General features: G+C 43.7%; 1 protein-coding gene and 1 long non-coding RNA gene across 2 annotated transcripts; both read right to left on the reverse strand.

The window, feature by feature from the left end:
* Nucleotides 1-3,005: 3,005 nt before the first annotated feature.
* LOC306934535 lies at nucleotides 3,006-4,759 on the reverse strand. Its single transcript, XR_013791312.1, has 3 exons — nucleotides 4,667-4,759; nucleotides 3,327-3,466; nucleotides 3,006-3,089 (listed from the first exon to the last, which is right to left on the reverse strand). It is a non-coding gene; the product is annotated as an uncharacterized lncRNA (long non-coding RNA).
* Nucleotides 4,760-7,436: 2,677 nt separating this feature from the next.
* On the reverse strand, nucleotides 7,437-11,592 carry LOC306934359 (targeting protein for Xklp2-like; the record flags this gene model as incomplete). Its single annotated transcript, XM_079516928.1, has 9 exons — nucleotides 7,437-7,779; nucleotides 8,195-8,379; nucleotides 8,818-8,926; nucleotides 9,076-9,222; nucleotides 9,870-10,043; nucleotides 10,155-10,158; nucleotides 10,221-10,294; nucleotides 10,485-10,778; nucleotides 11,584-11,592. The coding sequence occupies 9 exons, from the start codon at nucleotides 11,590-11,592 to the stop codon at nucleotides 7,666-7,668; spliced, it is 1,110 nt and encodes a 369-aa protein (XP_079373054.1). The 3' UTR covers nucleotides 7,437-7,665.
* Between the last annotated feature and the right edge of the window lie 13,127 nt (nucleotides 11,593-24,719).

Genomic DNA, 24,719 nt, shown 5'->3' on the forward strand with positions numbered 1-24,719 from the left:
CTGGCTGGAAACAAGTTCTTGAGCTTAGCCCAGATACCCTGGGTAAATATAGTAATCATTTCATTTCCACACCACCACAGGGAGTGCAGTGCCCGGTGTCGAGTCCGTTCGACCCACAGTTGTGCAGAACCAACACAAAAGCCTCTGCCCAGGCTCCGGACAGGGCCCAAATCCAGATGACCCCTAGATCTCCATATATGGAGCTGGCCTATTTAGAAGGCCAATGCCCAACGGGCACCACTCTAGTATATAACTAGAAAAAGTGCCCTTCCGGGCACAGGTCTCCACCAGGAGGATAGGAGTGTGATGTTTGGCAAAATGTTTAGGAGGATGTTTTTATTTTTCTTCATTTTGTTGAGGAAATGCAGAGCCAGATCACTCAGCATCTCTGAGGATAGAATTCTGGATGAGCAGGACATGTGCAGCATTTTGTACAAAACGGGCCACTCCTGAAAACTTTGGAAGGCAATCTTAGCCAATCAGTGTACAATCTGAGAAATCCAACAGACTCGTCTTGATCACATGACTACAGAGATCATGTGTACCGATTGCCATTTCTTCTTACGCCTTTGATGGCAATTGGATGATTTGAGGCATTTTGTTCCAAAAATGTGTTTTGCAAAAATCAACCTGTTGGTGGCGCTATAACAGGCCAATGTGAAAAGGGTGGGATATATTCCTCAGCCTAGTAAGACAATGTGTGAAAGATTTCACGTAAATTGCATAGTGCGTTGCATGTGCATTGCATGTGTTTTACAAAAGTCGGCCTGCTGGTGGCGCTATAAAAGGCAGATGCGGAAAATGCAGGTAAAAGGTTTGTCCTTGGCCTCTAGGGAGTGTGCATGCAACGTTTCACGCAGATCGGTGCAGTTTTAGGTAAAAAATTTGAAAAGCTGCCTCATGGTGGCGCTATAACAGGCCGTTCTGGAAAATGTGGGGCAGAGGTTCATCGTTGGCATCCAGGGAGTGTGTGTGCAAAGTTTGGCATCGACCGGATTAACGGTGCCGGAGATTAGCTGTACACAGACGGACGGAAGGAAGGACGGACGGACACACACACACACGCGGACGGAGTGCAAACTAGAAAAAGTGCCCTTCTGGGCACAGGTCTCCACCAGGAGGATAGGACTGTGTGAGATGTTTGGCAAAATGTTTAGGAGTAATATAAACATGTTTGCCTTTGATGGCAATTGGATGACTTGAGGCATTTTGTACCAAAAATGTGTTTTGCAAAAATCAACCTGTTGGTGGCGCTATAACAGGCCAATGTGAAAAGGGTGGGATATATTCCTCAGCCTAGTAAGAAAATGTGTGAAAGATTTCACGTAAATTGCATGCTGCGTTCATGAATTGAGGCTTTTGTTCAAAACGGGGCAATCTTGCAAACTGTGAAAGCCAATTATAGCCAATTAGGATGGAATATGAAATATCGGACATATCCGACTTGAGCACATGACCATAGAGATACTGTGTAACGATTTGTGAGATTTTTGGACAGAATCTGGAGGAGTAATATCAAAAAATGTGTTTTACAAATGTCGGCCTCCTGGTGGCGCTATAAAAGGCAGATGCGGAAAATGCAGGTCAAAGGTTTGTCCTTGGCCTCTAGGGAGTGTGCATGCAACGTTTCACGCAGATCGGTGCAGTTTTAGGTAAAAAATGTGAAAAGCTGCCTCATGGTGGCGCTATAACAGGCCGTTCTGGAAAATGCAGGGCAGAGGTTCATCGTTGGCATCCAGGGAGTGTGTGTGCAAAGTTTGGCATCGACCAGGTTAACGGTGCCGGAGATTAGCTGGTAACAGACGGACGGAAGGACGGACGGACGGACACACACACGGACACACACACACACGGACGGAGTGCAAAACATACTCTCTCCCCATGCCTTCGGCCTGGTGGAGACAAAAAGTTTAATTCAAAAAGAAAAAGAAGTAAATAAATAAAATGGATCATTAGTTATTTTTGAATTAAAGCTGCTATAAGCAATAATATGTCAAAATTTGAATGACTTTAATGACCAGGTTTTTTTCGACCAATGACAAAGCTTCTATAGAGACTACATTTTTTGGGGGAGCGTTTTATTCATTGCTGGCTGCTTATAGCTACTTTAATGCAAAGTAGCAGCTGGACGTGCTAAGCGTTAAAGAAACTTTAAATGTTGAAAATCTTCTCCTCCAGCCATTGTAATCTAGTACTGGTTGCTGGTCACTGTTGCTTACCATACCTCCTTCAATGTTGACGGATTTCGGAAGCTATACAGGATCAGGCCTCACAAGCACTTGGATGGGAATACCAGTTGCTGTTTCATCCATCTAACTGCCCCAAACTTCGTTTCAGGTTTTTGTTGTTTTCCTTTCCTTTGAAATGCTTTGATAATTGAAAAATAACAAATAACCAAGCTTAACCTAAATTTTCAACCTGTTCAAAAGCACCCAATTTAGTATGCAGGACAGAAAGTTAAAAAAAAAGATTGTTGCTTGTTGCTTTCTTAACCCATTTTGTGCGGGAACCCCTTTTGGTGTTTTAAACATTATGTTATAATTTAGCTATTGAAAAATAGCAGATCTACAAGCGCGCCACCGAGTGGCGCGCTACGAGCTTTTAGGTCTGCTATTTTGGAAAAATCGTGAAAATATTTATTTCAGAAGGATTTAGAAGATTTTTTTAAAATGTTGAGGTCAGGCCTAAATGGGTCTTAAAGGAAACATTCAACAGGTAGAGGCTGAATACCAGTGATACATTCTAGGGGTGGCGGACTGGCGGTGGCTCAGGAGTGGAGTGGCCACTAGGGGTGGAGTGGCCAGATGGTAACCGCAAGGTTGCCAGTTCGAACCTGAGCTCCCCAGAGTTAGTGTCAAAGTGTCCTTGAGCAAGACACTGTCATCGGTGTATTGGATGTGTGTGTGTGAATGGGTGAATGTAATGCACAATCTATGTAAAGCATGTATTGCGCTATATAAATGCACCGTTTACATGTATTTGTAATAGAAATAGAAATGAGCTGTACCTTTCTGGGGAGAAATGGCAGGAGGTTGGGATTTGATGTATTGTTGTTTACTGCTTTCTAACTGGGAGAAACCATTTGGACTCTAGGAGAAAATACACAATACTTCAAAATGATTTTATTTTTCACGCCACCAGGAAGTCTATAGTGTTATGGCATGAAATACATTTTAATGTATGCCTATTTCAAAATGTAAATAACAGGATTAAACATAGTTCTTACAAAAAGACTCAAATGTCCAGTAGGCATTGTTGCGGAGACAAGGGACAAAAAGCCCACATATACTGACGTAGTGAAGTTTGGAAATAATAGCAAAGAGTACCTTCACAATGATGAGTGGGGACTTTGCAGGTAATGACGCAGTCTTTGGAGTGGCCGCTGCTTGTGGTTGTGATTGAAGGACCACATTCATGTGTTGACTTGTTTGTGTATTTGTGTAAACATGCTTTCCCTCATGTCCACCTTCACAAGAAACAGCATCATGAATTGACGTACATTTGACCTGTAAGCTGTGAAACTGTCATTTTTATCAACTGATCTGCAAGAAGTGGAGAGCATATATCCGGCAGAGTGGTCAAGGCATTTGCTATACCTCCCCAATTGCATTAATCGCCAGTCCTATAAAATCGTATTTTATAGAAAATACAAAATATTTTCAATGTCTCCTCCAGCAACGGTTGTCTATAGGGCCTAACATTTGCTGCCAGTGCTGCTTGTTATGGCCACACACCACCGTGAACATGCCTGACCGATCACGTCCAATCTTGGAAGCCAAGCAGACTTGGTTGGGTCTGGTTAGTATAGGCTAGCATGTGAGATCGCCTGGGTATAAGTGCTGTAAGCTTTGTCATCCATCTAACCACCATGCACTTTAGGGCTGCACAATATATCGTTATCGTATAGTTATTGAGGGATGAACACACGCATATCAGTATCGCAAAAAGGCAACGGTATCGCAATATAGATATATCGTCAATAAATCGTCCAACATCCCTCTGTTTTAGCCTGTGCCCCTCGGAAAATAAACCACCACTGTGCCCCCACACAGTCCTTGCCCACTAAGCATTCCTCTTTTTTTTTTAAAGTTTTCATTGTTGCTAAACTTAGAATATCAAATAACAAGTGTGGGAAGTTGGAACCCAATAGCATTGTTGCAACACTTAAAATATAGAATATCATTTTTACGGTAATATCGTATATCGTATCGATATCGCAATATTTGGCATAAATACAGAGATATGACATGTTGTCCATATCGAGCAGCCCTAATGCAAAAAGCTGAATCCATGATGTCAGCCTGTGTGAAAATCATACAGAAACTATAGTAAAATACGCACATCACTTCGTGGAGGTGCTGGGTTCAAAAAGTGACATAGGAAAAGAGATGGGAACCCGCACACTCCAAAAGGTTATTTATTGACGATGTTTCGAGCCAAGGCTCTTCATCTGGTCAAACAACAAGCCTGTGTGAAAAGCCTACAGTAAGCATAACGCCACGTGTGACGACAATCGTCACCACACAATAATGAGGAAAAAGTGTAAAGTAAACATAACAGATTCAAGCTGGTTTGTCATTTTCTAAAAGGAAACGTTCAGTCAGTGAACAGGTGTCGGAATAACAGTGATACTGTACATTTATCTGAAATAGAAATGAGCTGGTACCTTTCTGAGGAGAAATGGCAGGATGTTGGGATTTGATGTATTGTTGTTTACTGCTTTCTGGCTGCGCGCAACCATCTGGACTCTATAGGACGGTAATAATACAATACGTTCTGTTAAGGGGAATAATTAGTATTACATTATGGTTTTTGGTCATTGATTCTCTCTCTCCAACAAGAAGGTTATTTGTCATAAGGCATCAAATAAATGTTTAATTCCTGCCCATACATTTTAATTGTAGGCTCAATAGCTAGCCACATTCCCAGACCTTTCTCATCTCAGAGGAGAAAGGTAAATAACAGGATGACAATAAAAATAAAAGCAGAGTACCTTGTTGACAGTGATGAGTGGCGTCTTTGCCAGTAATGATGCAGTCTTTGGAGTGGCAGCTGCTTGTGGTTGTGATTGAAGGACCACATTCATATGTTGACTTGTTTGTTGATTTGTGTAAACATGCTTTCCTTCAAGACCACCTTCACCAGAAACAGCATAATGGAATGGTATTGGTATCTAAGCTGTGTGAAACTGTCATTCCATATTAATACCAGTTTATGTTGAGATGTTCTCAGGTGTGCATTTCCCCTGTCTTACTAAAATACATCAGTGGAAGGAAAAGACAAACAATGTTGGACATTTTACATTTTTACACAAAGTTCTGCTCTTTAAGAAGTGGGAAATATTCAGGTTTTCAAACTTGTATTACAGCTTTCTAAATAATGAAACAAAGGTGAGACGACCCATCCAATGCAAAAGGATTCACATAAACATGTCTGCATTGCAATACAGTAGACTCACTCATAGGGGCCCTGGTAGCTCAGATACTTAAACTAAAGTACTATGGATCTATAGTAGAGATGATGAATGATGAACAACATTTAATACCACTGACACGTTATTCACTGGCGCACCAGGCGTAGGGAGTTCTATCGTTCCACCAACCTTTCTCCATCCTCTCCAGGGCTGTCTGCATTTCAGCAATCCTCAGGTCCATCTTCTCCAGCAGCCTGGACTGGGCTACCAGCTGCCTCTCTGTCGCCTCCTGCTGGCGAGCATGCATACTGCAGGTAACGCACACGGGACAGCCACCTGCATGTCCCCCTCTTCCCAGGACTAGCTCCAGTTTATGAGCCAGGCTGTCTACTTTGCCTTCCAATGTCCCCAGGCTTGTCAGAGCGGCAGATACCTGGCCCTGCAGCGAGACCATGGTAGACGGCTCCTCAAGGGACTTCCAAAAAATAAATATAAATACGGGCCTGCAGAGAGGGGCTTCAAAAGATCTTGACAAGATGTGAAGAGCTGATTCTATGACAAGATGTGAAGAGCTGATTCTATGACAAGATGTGAAGAGCTGATTCTATGACAAGATGTGAAGAGCTGATTCTATGACAAGATGTGAAGAGCTGATTCTATGACAAGATGTGAAGAGCTGATTCTATGACAAGATGTGAAGAGCTGATTCTATGACAAGATGTGAAGAGCTGATTCTATGCCAAACTCAGACCGTTGGAGGTTGAAGAAGACAGTGTGCTCCAAGACTCTGACACTTTAGGCATGATCTCCTTTTCCAAACGATCTTCACCACCATTCTTTAAAATTTGCGGGTCCAGTGTTTCCATGTTTGAATTAAAATGCTGTGCCTAAAAGTGCAGATGGGTGAATGGAAGAGGCAAAGCCCATATGCAAGGGTTGCAGGGCAGGCAGTAGGCTACTCTTTGGAAAGTCCAGTGCACTGCTTTGGACCAGTTATCTCTGTTGGCTTCCAGCCCCACATCCAGAAATAGCCAGACAAGGGGTACAGAGGAAAAGCAGGACTTGGGAAGGGTAGAGATTAGAATAGTACCAGATAAGCATAAGGTATGCCAGGCAGTGGACAGACGTCAGAGAGCACACATTAAATAGTTTATGGCGTACAATATTGCTTACAATAATCTGATAAATACAATGTTAGCATTAGTTATAGAAAGGCTCATATTTAGAAAACCTATTTGACGATAACAGGCCTATCATTCAAGATTACAAATGTAGTTTTTACATAAATTACCCAGTTTATGGATAGTGAAATGTTTAACAGGACTTCATAGCTCCATGGGTTTTCCAATTTCTCAAGTTGCCATCAAATATGGTTGTCACATGACTGGTCACAAAATCCAATCACCCACTATTGTATTATGGGAAGATATGGGTTACAAGTCTATGGGTTTCGATTTTCCCCTGTAGGAACAGCCACAATGTGGACATTTTAATATGCACCTTAAACATTCTCCAAGAAGCCATGACTGTCAATCTTAAATAATCTAAATACGCTCTATAGTGCTGTGTTGTGATCAATTCAGGCAGTTTTATAGCAATTTAAAACTGTAAATTAACCCCTTGGTCAAGTGGAACATCTTGAGAGATTAATCGGCAACCCCATCGATATTGGCCTTAAACCAGTTAATCTGTAAAATATCGGATTTAGCAGATCTGTTATTTTATTATATCGGATATCATCCAAAATGTCTCATCGGTACATCGCTACTTTAAAGTAGTGTACTCAATTTTCAGCCAACCACGTCTTCCTGGATTGGTCCTCTACATTTTTTAAAAGGTAACATTTTCCACTGTGGACAGTTTTGAAACGTGCCTACCAGAGAAAGCAGTAGGCAGGTGATGTAGTTCTGAAATGTCCATATCCCTTCTCTGAGAGAAGGGTTATGGTGCCATCTTATGCCCATTAGTGGCGCCAAAACCTTGATTTTTGGCTTCACAGTACAATACACATACCAATAAAAACTTAGTTAGTAAAAGTTTATTACCAAAACATTCTCCAAGTTTAAGACATTTAAAACCAACAACCCAAAATAACATATTAAAAAAAAAAAAATCCAATAAGAAAGTATTAAACATGTCCAGACAATACAATGCATCCAAAAGCAAACATCATTAGACTGCAACAAACCAAAACATGTCTTGGCAAAAAAAAAAGGGGGGGGAATGCATCTAAATCACATTTACCAATTGGCTTATAAACGGACACAGGAAACGGAAAAACGTGGGGACTCGGGCACAGTCACAGGCAGATCCGACTTCTTCAGCACCACAGGTTTGTAATGTCTTACTGGACGAGCTTTATGAACCTGAGGAGGAGAATAATGTCAAAAACCTTTTTGCAGTGGATAGTTTGTTGCATCTGTGTTTTGACTCCGTAGTGTAGGGAAAGGAGGGGGGACCAAACCGATGACCAGGTGGTATGTGGGGTACCACTTAGGCTTTGATCCCCAACAGTGTGCACCTCAGTCCCGACGGCAGATTTGCTGCATGACGCTTGGACTCCCTTCACTGTACTAGGCAAAAAGCCCAATAATACATTTTTATCGAAAATAGAGCAAGCTTGAAGCGTTGCGAGCTTATAAAATAAGCCATTTTGGAAAATATTTGAAAGTCAAAGCGCATTAATCAATTTATAAAACCCACAAAGTCAATGTGGTTGAGTCTGTATTTATCATTGATCAGGTCACCCGGATGGTATACAGTATGAAAGCATGTCGTTACCTGGTCCTGACGCATTTTTGCAACTTCGTCCTTCTCTCGCTGTTCTTGCTCTTGGTGCTGCCTCTCTTCCATGCAGGCCCTGAGGGTCTCTTTCTCGCTCAGCTCCTTCTCAAACTCCTGCCGCTCCCGGGCGCGGCGCTCTGTGGCGAGCTCAAAGGCCTCTGGAACTGTGGAAGTGTTCATGCCTAGTTTGTAGCAACAGATTGAAGAGACAGAAGAGTGTAAGAAAAATGTTACATAGTGCCAAGGAAAGCTCAGTTATTCTGCTCAAATTCCCGTTTTAGTTATTGTACAGGGAGGGTACTAGTCATTACCCAATATTGTTATCAAACATCATGTTATGTGAGGCCAGTCAATTTGCCACTACAGAAACACATTTCCGCAATCTGCATTTAGAAAAATACCCGATAGGTCAGGTGGGACAAATTAAAGCAGACACTTCTGATTAGCAAGTGACTACACTAGTCATAATTTCTTTTACAAATATTCAAAATGTTATCTTCATTTGATAAAGATCCAGAGACTTCCCCCCCGTTACCGATTTCAACCAGATAATAATCACTTCTACCCCTTTGTCTTGCTCCCTGTAATGAGGTTCCAGGGTCTTAATAGGTTATACTCACCAAGAACAGAGTGGCTTTCCTTCTTGGGCAGGAAGGGCTCTTTGTGGACAACTTTGCTGGGCTGTGCTTTGAAAAAAAACGGTCGCTTCTGCTTCTGTTCCTCCTTTACCTACAGAAGCATAATGTTAACCACCCTAGCAACCCCAAACTCGGCATGTCAATATCTTAAAATGAATGATGACTGTTCAACCAACTATTAGTTACTAGTAATGACCAATGCGTCAAGTCTTGTTACACTTGTTTTACGTCACAACGCACCATACGCTCCCAACGATCGGTCTTAGCTGCTCCTCGTTCGTCGATCTGCAGCTTGAAAGGCTCTGGCTTGGTAGGCTCAAGCACCATCTTTTTGGGCAGGTGCACCTCGTGGAAATCTGGCAGGGGTTGGGCCTTGAACTGCTGCACCTGGGAGTTTAAGGCCAAAGAAACCGCATCAAGTTGAGGTTACAGCGTCATCAACAGACGCTTTCTCCAGCCATGAAGAAACACCAGCCTGACATAAGGAGAACTGATATTCTATTGAGGAGCTGTACTCTCATTGTGTAGATAGATATTGCTGGTCAAATATTACTTAAGTCAAAGTTGCTGTTGAATGTGTGCTGGAGTACTCTTTCATCCCTTTAGAGATGGAGGCAACTCTCAAATTGAAACATAGGTTACGGTTATGCAAAGTACATACTACTTAAAAAAGTTACATTTTCTTGTAGATCTATAAGCTCACATTCAATGCTGCATGGCTATATACACACACACAACTCATTGAGAGCATGTAGAACTGCCATTTTCACTGCACTTAAAATAAGGGCTTAAGTAGTCTTAATACGATTCTTAGAAATCAGAGTCAGAGTCAAAAGTACAATATTTGTCTTTTGAAATGTAGTAGAGTAAGTCACACATAATGTACTTCTGACTTAAGTGCACTACTACTTTGTAAATTGTAACTGTCCACCACTAGCGAAGAGACATGGAACATGTTTGTGTAACATGTCCCAGTGCCATCCTGTGAAATTACTATACATTGGTTAATGCGTTTTCCGTATTGTTCTCCCCACCTCTTGATTTCTCAGGTCTTCTAGTCTCTTTTCCTTCAGAGTCCTCCTCTCCTTTTCCCTCTCCTCAAATGAGAACGGGCACACCTCCACCTCGCTCTTGTCTGAGGGACGAGGATAGAAGGGCAAACCGAAGTGAGGCATCGGGTTGGATTTCACAGGGGATGGGGCCTTCACCTGAAGGGGTAAAGAAAAAAAAATCATTAAATCATAGCTTCCCATCAGGGGTGTGCTAGATTTTACTTTGGGAAAAATCATTTCATGAATCCATCTAGGAGATGGGTAAACAGGACTGAGCGGACAAGACCTTCAAGAAGCTTAAAGGCATGTAAAAATAAACCTTAGGTAGCTTACCTCCACCTTGCGCTCCAGACGCACCCTTTTCTTGAGGGCAAAAGCTGGCGATTCTGGGACACTCTGGGAACTCCCTGTTGAACATAGAAAATGCAATTAAAAGCTGTTTTTGCCACACTGACAAGACAATTTGTCTACTGTTTGTCTTCATGCCATAACAATGTTCCACACCACAAACATTCAGCCAAGCACCTGTAGACAATTTGGTCCATATGTACATCCCCTCAAAAATGTAAATACGCAAAAGGTTGCACCAAAACTTACCACCACCTCCTCAAGGAGTTTTGAGGGTATAGGCTGGGTATGGAAGACATGATGCTCCTCCTCCTCAGTCTTCTTGTTGACTTGCCTATCATGGATTCTCTTCTCAATCTGCAAATCGAAGCCCTCGGGTTTTGTGGGCTCTTTCGCAGCTGGCTTCTTGGGGATCAAAACACTGTCCAGAATCTTTCGGTTCAGTTCTAGAGCCTTGAACTTAAACCTTGGAGAGACAGGTGGTGTTAGTGCAACTACCTGTAGTATCGTCCAAATTGAAAATATACACAAGGTCAGCAGAGCCTTTCAGGTCACCTGCCAAAAAGGATGGCCCTGTCCACCACTGTACCCAAAGAGTTTCACTTCAGTACGGACGGCAGAGTTAAAGCAGACAACCCATCTGACTCCCACAAGGAAGTTGATTTTGTGTCACAGCTCCGCAAACACACAGCCTCTCCGGTGAGTGACGACTTGCACTGAGTCTGTCAGCATCCAGCCTCAGTAGTAGGGTACCCAGGCTTTTATTTTCGTTCGCGTTCGGCTCAAAAAATGAGAACCTGAGTGAACGTGACGCATTTCCTGGTCTAGGAGAGTGGGAGTGAACTAGAGTGCAGAGGGGTGTCTTTCCTTCGCTGATTGTGGGGGTGGCTCTGATCGGTGAACCAATATTCTCCAGCGGTTGCTCCAAGCGTGCTCACCCTTCTATACCAGAAAGCACGCTGGCCAGGCTAGTCAGCATCTAGCAATAACCAGTCTAAGTCTTGCTGCCTAAGTATGAATAGAATGTTGTGTAGGCTGCCACTGTAATTAATTCATTGTTGTTTCAGGCAAAGGCCTCTAAAGGTACCACCGTGCCGAAACCATTCAACCTCTCGCAAGGGAACAAGAGGAAGGGGGAGGAGCCTGCTCCATATGTGTCCATAGCTCAGCAGGTTGAAAGGTTCCACACACGCACTCCTGAACGCTACCATCTGCGTAGCCGTCAGAGAGAAGAAATGGGTAAGCATGCATGCAGCGGCGATTCAATTTCTCTTATCTCTTGACTTATCCTGCATCAGTACTAGTACTCTTCCAATGTAACAAAATTCACAGCTGTGCTTTTAATCACCTGTACCATCTTGATATCTTATCCCAGTAAACCAAATTGCCACTCTAAAGAGTAAATATGTTGCCACTGCTATTCCAACTAACAAGTCTGTGTTGCACTGTTCATTCATGAAGGGCCATCTCCAAAGAACACTTCAACACTTCAACCCCGGCCGCCCTCTCTGTTTCCCACAAGTTTACCCACACCCCTCGCCCAACAGGTGCAGGGGGTGGCACAGGACTACTAATGTCCCCCAAATGGAACTTCCGTGTCTTAAATCTCTCTCACCTTTCTCTGTCCACATTTGAATTCCATGCTATCTCAATATCACAACCAGTCCCCCTCACCCTCATTGTGCTCTATCGCCCCCCAGGAACTCTTGGGAACTTCCTGGAAGAACTAGATTCCCTGATTAGTTCATTTCCAGAAGATGGCACCCCCCTGATCCTACTGGGCGATTTCAACCTACCTACAGCAGAGAAGTATCTTCCCGTTACATCCCTTCTGGCCTCATTTGACCTCTCACTATCTCCCTCCCCTCCCACTCACAAGGCTGGTAATGTTTTGGACCTTGTGTTCTCCAGAGCCTGCTCTCCCTCTACACTCTCTGTTACTCCGTTAATTAGGTCTGACCACCACTTCATAGCCTTCTCCCTCTCTCTCTCCACCCTCCCGCCTAAACCCACTAACCCTCCTAACGTCACCACCCGACGCAATCTCAAATCCCTAAACCCCTCCTCCCTCTCATCCTCTATTCTCTCCTCTCTACCCTCCCTGGAGTCCTTCCTCTCTCTCTCACCTGACTCTGCAACCTCATCCTTCCTCTCCTCTATCTCATCTGCATTCGACCAACACTGCCCGCTCTCATCCAGGCCAGCTCGCTCATGTCCACCGGCTCCCTGGTTATCTGAAACTCTCAGATCTGAACGAACACCTCTAAGAGCAGCCGAAAGGAAGTGGCGCAAGACAAAGCTACCTGAGGACCTATCCCACTTTCACTCACTCCTCTCTGCCTTCTCCCTCTCACTAACCACTGCTAAAACCTCTTTCTACCACACCAAAATCCAATCCTGTACTTCTAACCCAAGGAAGCTCTTCTCCACTTTCTCCTCCCTCCTTAAGCCCCCTCCCCCCACCCAACCTTCATCCCTCACTGCTGATGTTTTTGTCAACTACTTCGAGAAGAAGGTTGACGATATCAGCAGCTCCTTCCCCCCTCTCCCCCATAAAGTGGCATCTGACTCAACCAACACTAACCCCAACACACCATGCATGTCCTCCTTCTCTCCTCTTTCCCCAGACGAGGTCCTACAACTAGTGACTTCCACTAGACCTACCACCTGTCCTCTCGACCCTGTCCCGTCTCCAATCTTCCAGACCATCGCACCTGATCTGCTCCCCTTCATCACCTCCATCATCAACACCTCAGTAACCTCAGGCTGCGTCCCATCTGCCCTCAAGTCAGCCAGAGTAACACCACTCCTCAAGAAACCAACCCTTGACCCCTCAGATGTCAAGAACTACAGACAGGTATCACTCCTTTCATTTCTATCAAAAAGCATTGAACGTGTTGTCTCCAACCAGCTCTCTCTCCATCTCTCACATAACAACCTGCTGGATCCCAACCAGTCCGGATTCAAAAAGGCCCACTCCACAGAAACTGCCCTGCTGGCAGTCACAGAAGCACTACATGCTGCCCAGGCTGCTTCCCACTCCGCAGTCCTGATTCTCCTAGACCTATCAGCAGCATTTGACACAGTGAACCACCAGCTGCTCCTAGACACCCTAGCGGATCTAGGCATCGGCGGGACGGCACTAAAGTGGTTCTCCTCTTACCTCACCGACCGGACCTACCAGGTCTCCTGGAAAGGTCTGTTATCATCCCCCCGAACCCTCCAAACTGGGGTCCCACAGGGATCTGTACTTGGTCCCCTCCTTTTCTCACTGTACACTAAATCCCTTGGCACTATCATCTCTGCTCACAATATATCCTATCACTGTTATGCCGATGACACACAACTGTTTCTATCCTTCCCCCCCTCTGCCACCCAGGTGGAAGAGTGCATCACTGCTTGCCTGGCTGACATCTCACAGTGGATGTCCTCCAACCACCTCAAGCTGAACCCAGACAAGACTGAGCTTCTCTTCTTCCCAGCTAAGTCCTGCCCGATGCGGGAGCTAACTATTTCCGTAGACAACGCCCTGGTAACGTCTGTCCCAACAGCCAGGAACCTTGGTGTTGTCCTGGACAGTCAGCTCTCGTTCAAAACTCACATCACAGCTGTCACTCGATCCTGTAGGTTCACACTCTATAACATACGACGAATTAGACCGTTCCTCACCCAGGAATCATCCCAGCTCCTAATCCAGACAACAGTCCTGTCAAAACTTGACTATTGTAACTCTCTCCTTACTGGCCTACCGGCATGTGCACTGAAGCCTCTCCAACTGATCCAAAATGCCGCAGCTCGCTTGGTCTTCAACCAGCCAAAATTCTCACATGTCTCCCCCCTGCTCCGCTCCCTGCACTGGCTCCCGGTCGCTGCCCGCACAGAATACAAAACTCTGATGTTGGCATTTAAAGCAACCAAAGGTATGGCTCCCCCATATCTTGCCAGCATGATTGAACCCTACAAACCCTCCCGCGCACTCAGATCAGCCAACGCAGGGAAGCTGGAAGTACCCTCACTAAAAACGCCGGGACAACGCTCCACACGTCCCAAACTCTTCTCCCTTCTGGCCCCAAAACTGTGGAATGCACTTCCCGTTGCAATCAGAACTGCAGCATCACTCCCGATCTTCCGCCGTAGTCTGAAAACCCACCTTTTCAGACTCCATCATGGCCCATAGCACTTACCCTACCCCCCTTAGACAGCACTTCTTAGACTTATATAGCATTTGAAACAGACTTATAGCATGTCATGTAGACAGCACAATAAGTGCATTGTATGTAGTCATAGCACTTCATAGTATATAGTGTATAGTAGTCATAGCACTTCATAGTATATATGTACAGCATAGTATAGCATATATGTGTAGTTTATATGTATAGTGTCATTATATAGATATGTTCTAGTTATAGTTTATATGTATAGTGTCATTATATAGATATGTTCTAGTCACGTTCTTAGCTTACGCATGTTTCGCGATAAATGCTTTTTTACATATGTGATGTATTCCCATGCTTTTTGTTCTTGCTTATTGTAAGTCGCTCTGGATTAAGAGCGTCTGCTAAATGCCTAAATTGTAATTGTAATTGTAAGAAGGCCGAACAACTAAAGATGACTCGGCCCCACACCCCACGTCTGATGACCCGTCAGAGGAACCGCCCCACGACCGTCAAGAGCAGTGCTGAGCTGGAGGCGGAGGAGCTTGACAAACTCAACAAGTAGGTTTACATTTCACTGCTATCTTTTACTTGGGTCAATGTCTCATGATGACGGAGGCTCTGCTGACCTTGTGTATATTTTCAATTTGGACGATACTACAGGTAGTTGCACTAACACCACCTGTCTCTCCAAGGTTTAAGTTCAAGGCTCTCTCGTCTTCCGGGCAGCCGCTTGTTTCTTCTGGCCACTCCTGATAGTACTTGATCGTCTGACTGGACGTTTGCCTCTGCGAGGAGTAGGACCTGAACACGTGAACATTTACAAGCATACAAGTCTTCCAGTCCTAAGCCATGACACCCACTAGTTGTGACAATTAGTCAAGAAAATTGACCTATGTGAGCAAAGACACGTCCCAAGGGTATATGTTCCATATTATTTATTAACCTTATACGTGGCCGCACAGTGACTGTATTCGCCACCCTGGAATGCCAAGAAAATTATAACTTTACTGCACTGTGAGAAATTTGATATCCTCAAGGCCTGAACCAAATTATAGGCCAGGTCTCACCTTCTTGTCTGGAACCATGTTACTCTCGTCGTGCTTACGCTTTGAAACCCTTCAGAGAAACCAGAAATGGATTAATCACCAAAAGTGTGCCTTACATCAGCGGTTCCCAAACCTTTTGGCCATGCACCCCGCGACCTAGCTGACGAACCCCCCACATGGAAATGTCTATATTGCATAAGCTATATAGACACATTTCCTATTTATCCACATATATGAACCTGAATATGGCATATATATGCAGCATAGGCTATATTCTGCATATACTTGCCATATATTGGCATAATAGGTTAATACATTTAAAATAAACCCATAGTACCACCATTAATTAGCCTTTTCATGTCACGCACCCCATAGAAGGCGCTCACGCACCACAAGGGGTGCATGCACCACAGTTTGGGAACCACTGCCTTACATGAACCCCAGAATAGTAGCCAGTAAAACCAGAATCAGCTAAAGAGACTAACCGTAAATGGTGTGTGAACAGAAGAACGGCCGTGGGTTAGAGAGCATGCGGAAACTTGTTTGTTTGTTACGCCGCGTCTTCTTAACACCACAGCCGTTTGGCCATGCAAGTAGTTGAAATTAAGGCGCTCCACAAGCGGCAAGTTAACGTTTGTTATCCACAAAGTACCATCACACTACGCACGAACAAACAGCCGCTTTTATCATGCATACTACTAGTATGACGAATCAATAGAAAGTAAATCAGCTTATTAAATGATCTTACCGTTGAATGTTCGTTAAAAAAAGGTTTCTCGATCAGTAGGACGTAGATTATGCGGCTGCCTGGCAGAAAGTGTGATTACTGACAGGATAAACGTTACCGTTTTAAAATATGGTGCTGATTGTTTGAACCAGCCAATGGCTGACCTGCTCGTCGGTCATTGGTTCACGCGAGTCACGTGAAGCCCGATTCAAGCTTCCGACAAAGGCAGATCTACAAGCTCACATGACGGTGCATCCGCGACGCGTTGTGGGCTTGTAGATCTGCTATTTTCGGTGCGCGACGGCCCGGAGCATTTTTTAGGATTTCAGAATGCACTTCCTGTCATAACACGACCCGAAAAGTTTCATAATAACATTAACATTGTTTGTTTTTATTAATGAACAATCGATGCTGTACACTCTCTCTCTCTCTCTCTCTCTCTCTCACACACACACACACACACACACACACACACACACACACACACACACACACACACACACACACACACACACACACACACACACACACATACCTGTGTGTCATATAGTCTGAAATATATATAATATAATGTCAACCAAGTATTGTGACGTGCAACGTTTGAATTATTACATTCAGCACATAACATTAAATTACACTTTGTATTTTTGAACATTTTCACTTGACTTGACATTCCTTTCCAGGCACACCCCTGATTTCAATGTTGTTGTTGTTGTATCATCATCATGTGATGCAGAATTGCAGATATCCACCAGAGGGCGGTGCATGATTACTAGTTATACTAGTTATCAAAGTTTAAAATTTCAAGGACCCCCAGATTGGTTTGCATTTAGGCCACGGGAGTTAAGGTCTATTCATAGTTGAGTTTTCGGTGATGAGGTCTCTTCACCGAAAACTAAACTATGAATAGGCCTTTACTGTGAGTTTCAGTCCTGTAGTGGTCCTTTATTATGGCGACCCCCTCAATAACCCCTGGGGGTCTCTGGACCGGCCACTTCGAGAACCACTGCAATAAAAACTTTATTAGCGTCCTTAAGGAAAATACCTTTTTAAGGAAAATAATGAATTAATCGACTTCCACAATCTATTCATCTATTTCCCATTCCACTTGCTAATTTATCAGCACTGTGACCGGGATAAAGGATATTATGGAAAACACTTTATTACATTTCTCTGCTTTCCAAGCTTATATTGTCTGCACTCCTCCCACACATGTAAACTTTACTGTACATGCATCTTTTCACAAAACAGCCTGCATTCTGCAATATCATTGTTGTCATGGTAAATACACTGAATAGTTGAGGGAATTCAGTCCCACTCCTCGTCATCTTCCTCATCAACTGCATCATCTTCTTCGTCACCTAAAGAAAAGGAGATTGAGAAATAATCCTCCATAGCAAGCTCTGTGCTACAATTAAATATCAGTGTTAATTTATCCATTTGTAACTCAAAGAGACAAATTTAACCAAATAGACATTTCTGTGGTTCTCAGAAACTTTCCTATGACATCATCGGTAAGCAGGTTTTGTCATTTCAAACAAGATTTCAAACTTTAGTTTTTATTAATAAAAAGCCAGATTAAAGGCCTATTCATACTCCAGTTTTAGGTGATAAGGTGACCACCAAAACGGTGGGTAGTAAAAACAGAGAGATGTGTTTGTGTGAGCGGTGACCACCGCGGCGTGACGTTTTCAGTGATCACCTTATCACCTACTATGAATAGGCCTTGGGGCTGTAATCTCCATCGATGATGACGCAGATTTCAGAACCGTCGACAGCCCACCAATGAGACACAGAGTGAGTAGACGGAAATTGTGCCATCTCTTATAATAAGTATTAGTAAGGAGTCTAAGGAATTATATGGTGATTACCTGAGGAGTGAATTACTTTACTCCTCTTCTGCATCACCAGCATGAGAGCGTTCACAATCCCCTCACTGGACTCGGTCTGTGGTGTAGCATCTGCATTCTCAGTGACCTGACACACACACACACACACACACACACACACACACACTTATTTTTCCTAAATAATGTTCAGTGATGTTTTTCCACAGAGTGGGTATGGTCAGAGGTGGATTACAACAATTTTGGCGTGGTTTCGGTAGACTAATAATTTTGAACTAATTGGCCTCGTTTATTAATTTCAGATATACACTTCTAGGCTAAAAAAAATCATCCAAATATCTCAGGGGAACAAAATAAGATGCACGTCTATAATAAGAAGTCTACGGTAATGTAACTAATGGTTTGCCAACAGGGATTCCTATATCCCTACTTCCACCTCTTTTTCTTTCCACCATACTTTCCACCATACTGAATACTGAACAAGCAGTCTATAACAGAGAAACAGAAATATGTTTCAAAATGTCACATGGAAATAAGGCCATATAGGCTTTTACAAATGTAATCCAGTAGACTATGGAGTATGGACTACACTACACAACCAAGTACAGATGTATTCCCTGAATTTTTAAACTTGATGGCTCAATTTTTTTTACAATATGAGAGTTAAATAATATAAACATGTTTGCCTTTGATGGCAATTGGATGATTTGAGGCATTTTGTTCCAAAAATGTGTTTTGCAAAAATCAACCTGTTGGTGGCGCTATAACAGGCCAATGTGAAAAGGGTGGGATATATTCCTCAGCCTAGTAAGAAAATGTGTGAAAGATTTCAGGTAAATTGCATGCTGCGTTCATGATTTGAGGCTTTTGTTCCAAACGGGGCAATCTTGCAAACTGTGAAAGCCAATTATAGCCAATTAGGATGGAATATGAAATATCGGACAGATCCGACTTGAGCACATGACCATAGAGATACTGTGTAACGATTTGTGAGATTTTTGGACAGAATCTGGAGGAGTAATATCAAAAAATGTGTTTTACAAAAGTCGGCCTCCTGGTGGCGCTATAAAAGGCAGATGCGGAAAATGCAGGTCAAAGGTTTGTCCTTGGCCTCTAGGGAGTGTGCATGCAACGTTTCACGCAGATCAGTGCAGTTTTAGGTAAAGAATGTGAAAAGCTGCCTCATGGTGGCGCTATAACAGGCCGTTCTGGAAAATGCGGGGCAGAGGTTCATTGTTGGCATCCAGGGAGTGTGTGTGCAAAGTTTGGCATCGACCGGATTAACGGTGCCGGAGATTAGCTGTACACAGACGGACGGAAGGAAGGACGGACGGACGGACGGACACACACACACACGGACGGAGTGCAAAACATACTCTCTCCCCATGCCTTCGGCCTGGTGGAGACAAACATACTCTCTCCCCATGCCTTCGGCCTGGTGGAGACAAAAAGGGTCAATAGTAAATTACAATACAACATAAGTAAACAGTAAAATAAACTATTGGATTGTGCATGAATATAATTGATCCACAATTCTGGATGATTTTCTTTTCTAGTTTTAAAGTTTGGATATTGTTGCCTAGTATATTACATGGCGCTATCTAGTGGTAGCCTGTTGAACTTGGGAAAATATATGTATATATATATATTTTAAACTAAGTTATATGGAATATATTGAAAATGCATTCCTTTCCCCCAAGGTGCAACAACTGTATTTCATTCATGCACATTTTACCATTGATGAATGACCTTTTGCTACTTCCACTCTAGTGACAGGCTAGCTACTAGTGCCACTAGAGGGCGACATATGTAAAGGTTTCATAGAAGCTTTTCACTCATCTCTATTGTGGACCCTACATGCCTTTTGAAAGTGATCAAGGGTCAGCTACTCTCTGAATCTTCTCTCTACCCTGTAACTAAAGGAATTCAACATTTTCAGTGGTAAGAGAAGAGTCCAAAACATTGGGCCCCACACATTGCAAGCATCAATGTTTTCTTTCTTTCTTTTTTCTGGGATGGGAATTTCCATGAGGCGTGTTACCTGTAATGTGGCTACTGTGCGCCTCCTACAAAGCCACAGTCTGAACAGTTTGACTATCACCTGCAGCTGAAATCAAGTTGTTTTTCCCCCTTTGATGGCAGCTGGGACTTTCCTCACCTGAGGTGATCCGCAATTTTGTGGTACCTTTTAATTTTCTGTTCTCAAACCCTTCATAGATCAAATTATGTTCTCTTGAGTTTGATGTTCTCTTGAGTTTGATGAGTCAATATAACTCCTGTCATACTAACAGCCGCCGACTAAAGCGACGATGCCCCCAAAGGTGGGGGCAATGCATTATCTCTGTAACTGTAATCATACATTTAATTAACAACAGGTTTCAGGTTGACAGGGACACAGTTTAACACCATAGTGTGATATGATGAGGCCCTCAAAAGCAGTCAGATGAGTGGATTATCGACGATGGGGAACAGTAATGGATGACTGCGGCCTATGTGGGTGGTCAGGGATGAAGGACAGTTAGACTCTTTCTACATTATGTGTATGTGTGTTTGATTAGCGAGGAAAGGGAGTGTGTTGCCCTTTGAGGATGCTTTGTCCATGACTCCTCTCCCCTCCTCGGACATTGGTTGCTTGCTTTCTCAGTAAACAGAGGGGTCCAGGGATGATCCAAGACAAGCACACAGCTACCGCGGCCCACCCAGGAGCCAAGGTCAGGACCACTAACCTTCACACACACACACTAACCCAGAATACTTATTCAAGTTAGTGCAGGAGGAGTTTAAAACTACAACTCATTCACCTCAATACATTAATACACCAATGAAACTGCTTATTACATACTATTTCCTATAGACTGTATACTACTTTAGCTTGAGTGTAACTGATTTGAGTGAATTATTATAATTCTAAGTATACAACCCTTATTTGCCCAATTGCACACTGTGCATTTCATACTGCATATTTCCTGCAGTGGCTTTCTCATGGAAGATTTTCCCACTACCAGAATGTGCTGCTTGCTGTGGTAGTATATGACACACCATGGTAAATATTTGAATATTTAGACTAACTGACATGTCTGTGACATAATTACTGCCTTGTCTCTCAGAGTCTGTTCTCAAGCCTGTCGTGATGGCTTCTCGGCGAGGAGCTTTTTAAGGGCAATTATTTCTCACTGGAGACCACCTTCTACTCTTTCTCCTATCCACACAGCGGAGGTCTTTTGAAACTCAAGAAGATAATTCCAACCCTTCATCTTCTCCAGAAAGAGCAGACTGTCAGGGACAAGCTGCACCGTCAGCAGAGCAAGGCGGGCTGTGTGAAGGGAGGAAGACACGGAGGAAAGAAGGCAAGAGGCAGCAGAGGCAGAAAAAGCATGGCAGAGAAAGCAGAGGTGAAGGAAGAGGGTGAGACAGAGCGAGAGGATGGAGAGAGAGAGGGAGAAGAAAAGGTCGGTGACTTCTTTAACAGCCCAGTGCTCACATATGGCTAGTCTTTGTTTGTGTAGCCCCACTTCAAGGCGAAGGTCCCGGCAAACATAAACAGTAGAGAGGCTGCAGCTGGAAGCGGGAGGCAGCCGCTTGCTTACCGAGACCCCTCTATGCTAAACAATGGATCAAATGACGCACAGCCCTTTGGCAGCGCAACAGAGGCCCAGGCGGCTCAGAAATGCCTTTCTTCTGTACGTTTATGTCTCTCATCTCTCAATATTTACCCGATGGGAAAACACACGGTTTTCCATTCCTTTTGTTCTGACAGACGGTGTAAGGCAAAAAAAAAGAAAAAAAATGAAGGTTCCTCCTTCCATCCATCTCTCTCTCGCACCTTTGAGGGGGTTCTAAGAGAGGACAAGTGTCTTTGTTGAAATGTTTCTACGGGACTAGATGGGAGAGGGGCACACACCGTGTTTTCAACAACAACTCCATCGTCTTACTCAGACCTAGCCTGGCATGACCAGAATAATATCACTGCATAGATATTAGTCTGGAACTTTTGGTGTGGAAGAATTATTTCCAAGGGGTGGTTACAGATTCCAATCATGTCACAGCCAAAATTCTCACTTTGAATAGTGGGTTCTGATTCGTCACCCACAACTCTGGGGTGAGTGAAAGTGCCAGGCCTAGGGCCCCTTTTTGTCCTGTGGCAGATTCGTCTGGTTTCCAGGCTAACTCAGACCTATGGCTGTGTCTCTGCGCAGGTGTTGAGAGTACATGACACATTCCACTTCCAAACAGTTCGTTGATATTGAAACAGAGGATTTCCACTCAATTTCCAGTCATGTTGAGGAAGGAAAAGAGGGACAGAATTGAGGATTAGCCTCTCACTCTTTCTTCCGTATTGTGTGCCTGCACATTTGAGCGGGGAAAGAGACATGTTGTGTGTAGCCATTAGAGGGAGGGGAGGGGGGCGTATGTGTGTATCTGGGTTATATCTCTTTTATGATGGGGCACAATGGAGAGCGGAAGTGCACAGGAGCCAGTGAATTAGCCCAAATTACAGCTAACCAGTTCCCTGGGTAACAGGGCAGGAATGAGGGGAGCGATGGAGTGTAATTTCCTAATGAAGGAAGGGGGTAGTGTTGCCAGATTCAGCTAGAGAGATAAGCTATACCAGGTCTATAAAAACAAGCCCAAAAGAAGCAACTACCGGTATTACTTGAGCACTTAAACCTATACACATCAGCTATTTGAAAATAGACACAAATCTGGTAAAGGGGTACAATGTTTTCAGATGGGGATACACAAATGTGTGGCGAATGTGTGGAAACCTAACCTAAAAATTGTTTTAGAACATTCAGGAAGCAAGCCCAAAATAAGCAACTACACTACGAAACAAGGCCAAAAAAACACAACCCGCTTACCCGCAACTACCAATATTTACAAGCAACTTCACATAAAAACGCACATTAAGCAGACATGGCAACACTGGAATGTTTTTCTTGTTCACATTCAGGCACCCCCTCTGTCCATTTCCATAACAACAGAAAAATATACCCCCCCAATCCATGCAATGGAGTCATTTGCTTGCTGAGTCACCTAAATATGCCCCATAGGTATTAGATACGAAAAGTTTACCCCTAGCTCTCGTAAACACATCTAATGCCCACATACCAATCTCTGTAGAGTACTTAATGATAGCTACTTCATTGTAATCAACAATGTCCCATGTGGAGCTATGCATGTGTTGCCCTAAATCCCCCGTGGTTTTAAATGGGCATTAATTTGTAATACACAATGCTAGTGTTTCTTCCTTCGTTGTTCATTAGCCAACAGTTTTCGACACACCAGAGTTAAATGTGTGGAAACCTGAGCCGGAGAAGGACGGAGGCCCCATGCAGGCTCCGGGTCCCCAGGGGTCAGCAGTCATTCACAGCTTTTTACTAATCAAACCAAACCAGGTGTCACTGGCAGACTTCTGCAAATAAACCCGTATAGTGAGAAGAGCCAGCAGGGCCAGCAGTTCCTCCGTCTGTCCGTCTGTCCAGGTCTGTAACGGACTCGCAGACGCTTGGGTTATTGTGGCAGAAGACGTAAACAGACTTCTCAAACTACCCCCGATGTAAGGAGATGAGACGCTAATGGAGGGAGAATTGGAGATGCAAGCTGTCCCTTCTCAAGTGTTGTTTCTCAGGACCCTGAAGGTCCTTGCAGACTGGTGCGTTTTTGGGATTTTTTGCAGCGTTGTTCAGACATTTTTCCACCAGTCTGTAAGGACAATTTACTCTTAAGTGTGCAAGAGATTGTAGGGGTGCAACAGTTAATCGAACTATCGATTAAATCGATTGTGTAAATTGTTTTAATATATATTTTTTAAACAGCTGATCTACGGGGTGCCCGCTGGCCAAGTGGTCCAGGCGCATGCCACATATAGGCTTTGGCCTGACAGCGTGTTGCATGGTCAAGTCCCGATCATGATGACCTTTGATGCGTGTCCCTCCCCTTCTCTCTCTCCCTCTTGCCTGTCTATCTTCACTTGATACTATCAATAAAAGCAGAAAAGCCCAAAAAACGAAATCTTTAAAAAAAAACTGATCTACAATAGGGCTTAAGTGGTTCATCCGACTAATCGACTTTCCATATTCGATAATACAAAATCTGGCACAAAATGTTAAATGAAACCTGAGCCGGAGAAGGATGGAGAAAATAGCTGGATTTGTTGATGTATAAAAATAATTATCCCCCAAAAACACACTTTTCAATTATTAGATTAATTGAAAAATCATTTATAGAATGATCTCCAAGAAGATAATCGATAGTTGCAGTGCAGACCTATAAGAGCGCATGTACTGATGTACTTATTGGACTGAAGAGCAGAACATTAAAAGTCTCTGCACTGTGTTGTATCATTTAGGAGCTCAATGAATCACAGGGAATTTGCTTTGCAGTCAGAAATGATATCTCTATCCCATCAACCATCTACACTACAGTGTGGGCCTCCTCTCAGATTAATTCCTGGCACATCTCAATAGAACCTTGGCCGGCGTCAACTGGGCTGAGAGTGAGACACACTGTCAACATGTCAGTCACTCAACACTCTTTGTGGCTGCACTTCTCACTTCAGCTCCTTGGTGGAATCCTGTAGGTAGATTTAAGGACAGGAGGGCTTTGTCGGTCACTGGGGCATGCTAGTTATTCTCTATTGGCCTCCAATTGCTGTCCGTCACTTGGTGGGCCCAGCTATTGTCTGCAAAACGCTAAGCCTCAATGCT

Source organism: Electrona antarctica, assembly GCF_951216825.1.
Source record: "Electrona antarctica genome assembly, chromosome: 12".
Classification (NCBI taxonomy): Eukaryota; Metazoa; Chordata; class Actinopteri; order Myctophiformes; family Myctophidae; genus Electrona; species Electrona antarctica.